The sequence below is a fragment of the Morone saxatilis genome, unplaced genomic scaffold (assembly GCF_004916995.1).
Source record: "Morone saxatilis isolate NCDOM2014 unplaced genomic scaffold, NCSU_SB_2.0 Contig0, whole genome shotgun sequence".
Lineage (NCBI taxonomy): Eukaryota > Metazoa > Chordata > Actinopteri > Moronidae > Morone > Morone saxatilis.
In genome coordinates this window covers 14,567,287-14,569,690 of record NW_023339650.1, presented here as the reverse complement: position 1 = coordinate 14,569,690, position 2,404 = coordinate 14,567,287, and the positions used below count along the sequence as shown (strand labels likewise).

General features: G+C 40.9%; 1 protein-coding gene across 1 annotated transcript in view; it reads right to left on the bottom strand.

The window, feature by feature from the left end:
* Positions 1–2,404, bottom strand: part of smchd1 (structural maintenance of chromosomes flexible hinge domain containing 1) — an 18,261-nt gene that overhangs the window by 15,700 nt on the left and 157 nt on the right. The window contains exons 2-9 of the mRNA XM_035656974.1: positions 2,063–2,221; positions 1,899–1,981; positions 1,661–1,794; positions 1,433–1,547; positions 869–988; positions 574–740; positions 387–468; positions 70–284 (exon numbers count right to left, since the gene is read on the bottom strand). Of these exons, the coding sequence (XP_035512867.1) occupies positions 70–284; positions 387–468; positions 574–740; positions 869–988; positions 1,433–1,547; positions 1,661–1,794; positions 1,899–1,981; positions 2,063–2,221 (1,075 nt within the window). The remainder of the gene's footprint in view (positions 1–69; positions 285–386; positions 469–573; positions 741–868; positions 989–1,432; positions 1,548–1,660; positions 1,795–1,898; positions 1,982–2,062; positions 2,222–2,404) is intronic.

Below are 2,404 nucleotides of genomic sequence, written 5' to 3'. Positions count from 1 at the left end.
ATTTTAATCCAAAGCTATCGTATGTCAGAAAGTTAAATATTATATAATATTAGTTAGTTAGTTTGAATACCTTGCACAGCCCAGGGGTCTGTAGGGTAAGTCTCTCTGTCAAAGAGGAAGGGATGATAGCGCATGACTCCCTCCACAATGCCACTGTCTTTAGTGGAGGCCTTAAACTCAAACGTGTCTGTAGCTGAGTTTATGTACAGAGTCTGCATGTCATCGTCAACTTCCCTAAGATTGATCGCACGGGGACATCTGGGGGACTTCTCCCGCAGATTGATCTGATTAAAAGAGAAAAGAAGAACATTAATAGCTGAAATATATACAGCATTTGGTATAAAGTCACTCTCATCAACAGTTAAAACATATAAAATCAGCCTCACCTGAATGTCAATTTTAGGGCGAGGGCCCGAGTTTGTGAAGCTGTTTCCATTGATTCCATGAATGTAATAGTGATATATGTGACTGAAATATGGACAAAACACATGAGATCAATCAAAGCAAACCAAGCATGTTAACACTTTAAGTATATATATATATATATCAGATGGTTTGAGTGAATAGACTCACGCTAGCTCTCTGGTCCACAAATCAAAATCCTGTTTCAGGAAGGTGATGTGCTCGGGTAGGACTCCTGTGATGACCACGGCTGTGAAGCTTTCCTTCCCGTATTCCTCAGCGATGATGGTGCGGAGGAAGCGCTCATCATTTCCATTCACATGTGAAGAGTCACCGGGCTGCACGAGTAGGATGAAACACCACACAGCAGAGATGTTAACTCAGAGAGCTCTGAATTGCCTGTTACGAATCACAATCGTCTTGTTTTGCATTAAGAAGCACGAGGCTTTTAAAACAGACCACTTACCTTCCTGTTTATGATGGTCCCGGTGTAAACTTCTTCTCTGTTCTTCTCTTTCCTCTCAAATTCCTCTTTTGCCAGAACCAGTTCATGAACATCCTGGGAGTTGACTGGTTTGCTGATCATCTGATAAACAAACGATCTATGGTTATTTTCTGCTCATTCATTTGAATGCTACTCATTTGAATGTAGCCAAATTTACATGCAAAAAGGGCAAAACAAAGTTGAACCCCCCAGTATTGTAGGGATGACGATTGGTTCTTTCACAAAGTATTTACACAATGAGATTTTTCACAATCATCAGTAATGTGGATAGAATGACTAAGTGGGTAAAGGCAAAACATAGAACAACTAGAACAGTCTGGTACGATAGGAAAAAACATCACTTTACTGTAATGCAGCCTTTAAAACCAGGTAAAGACAACACTTATGCCATATTATGGTATGATAATATTATAAATATATTGCCCTGCCCTATCTCTTAGATTTATAAGCAATAAAATACAGAAAAAGATTTCATGGGCTGCATTAGTATCCCTCTTCGCTTCTTAAACATGTTCACCGATTTACCCTGGTTGTGTCTCCGATGTAGAAAACAGCCTGTTTTCCTCCAGCTCCAAAGTAGGATATATCACTGTTGAGACTACGAGGGACAGGATCAGGACGAACGTACCCATCTTCCTGACTGTAAAGAAGAATAAAATAAAAACAGACATAAGAAGAATTAAATTTATAACTAAAAGATACAATATTAAAAGCATACGTTGGACAATCATGGCTAATCTGAAGCACACCAACCTTTCAAATTTGTTGTTTGCCCTGGTGAATTTAGAGAGTCTGTACACCGCCCAGTTATTGAGCTGCTTAGAGGTCATACCGCACCCATTATCTAAAATAATCACTGCAGGTTTCCCGAGAGTTTCATCAAACAGCTGGAAAACAGAGAGACACTGTTACAGATTCAGATAAACAAACATATGGACTGTTTCTAATATTTATATTTAGGTTATAAGTTATATGCAGCTGCAGAACCAACCAGGCGTATCTCTATTGTCCTCATTCCTGTGTTTTTAGCTGTGGCTGACAGCGCGTTGTCCACCAGCTCAGCAAGTGCGTATGCTGCAAAAAAAATAACAAAAAGGTTATGAGTGATGTCTCTGTCCATCTCACGTATGCTACTTTGCTCACACAAGCACTTACACAACGGTTTCTGGCCCTCGCTAGCGTAGTACTCGTACATGCCGCTCCCGGTCAACGTATTATGATGAGGCGTGAAGGTGATGTGCTCCTTCGTTGCCACCGACAGAGCCTGGTCCTCCTGTTGCAGCAGGTGCACGGTGCTGCGATCCTGGAGCTCCTCTGCGATAAAAACAAAATGTGTCAAGCGTCACCGTTTAAAACAGGAGTAATGGAAGTAAATTCAGAACAAAGTTATTTACAGTACAAATTAACCACATCTATGTGTCGTCATCTATGATTTATCGCTGCGTATTGTTTACTTCTGCCCCAGCACGGACGGACTGTAGGACCTTGTCCTCGTCT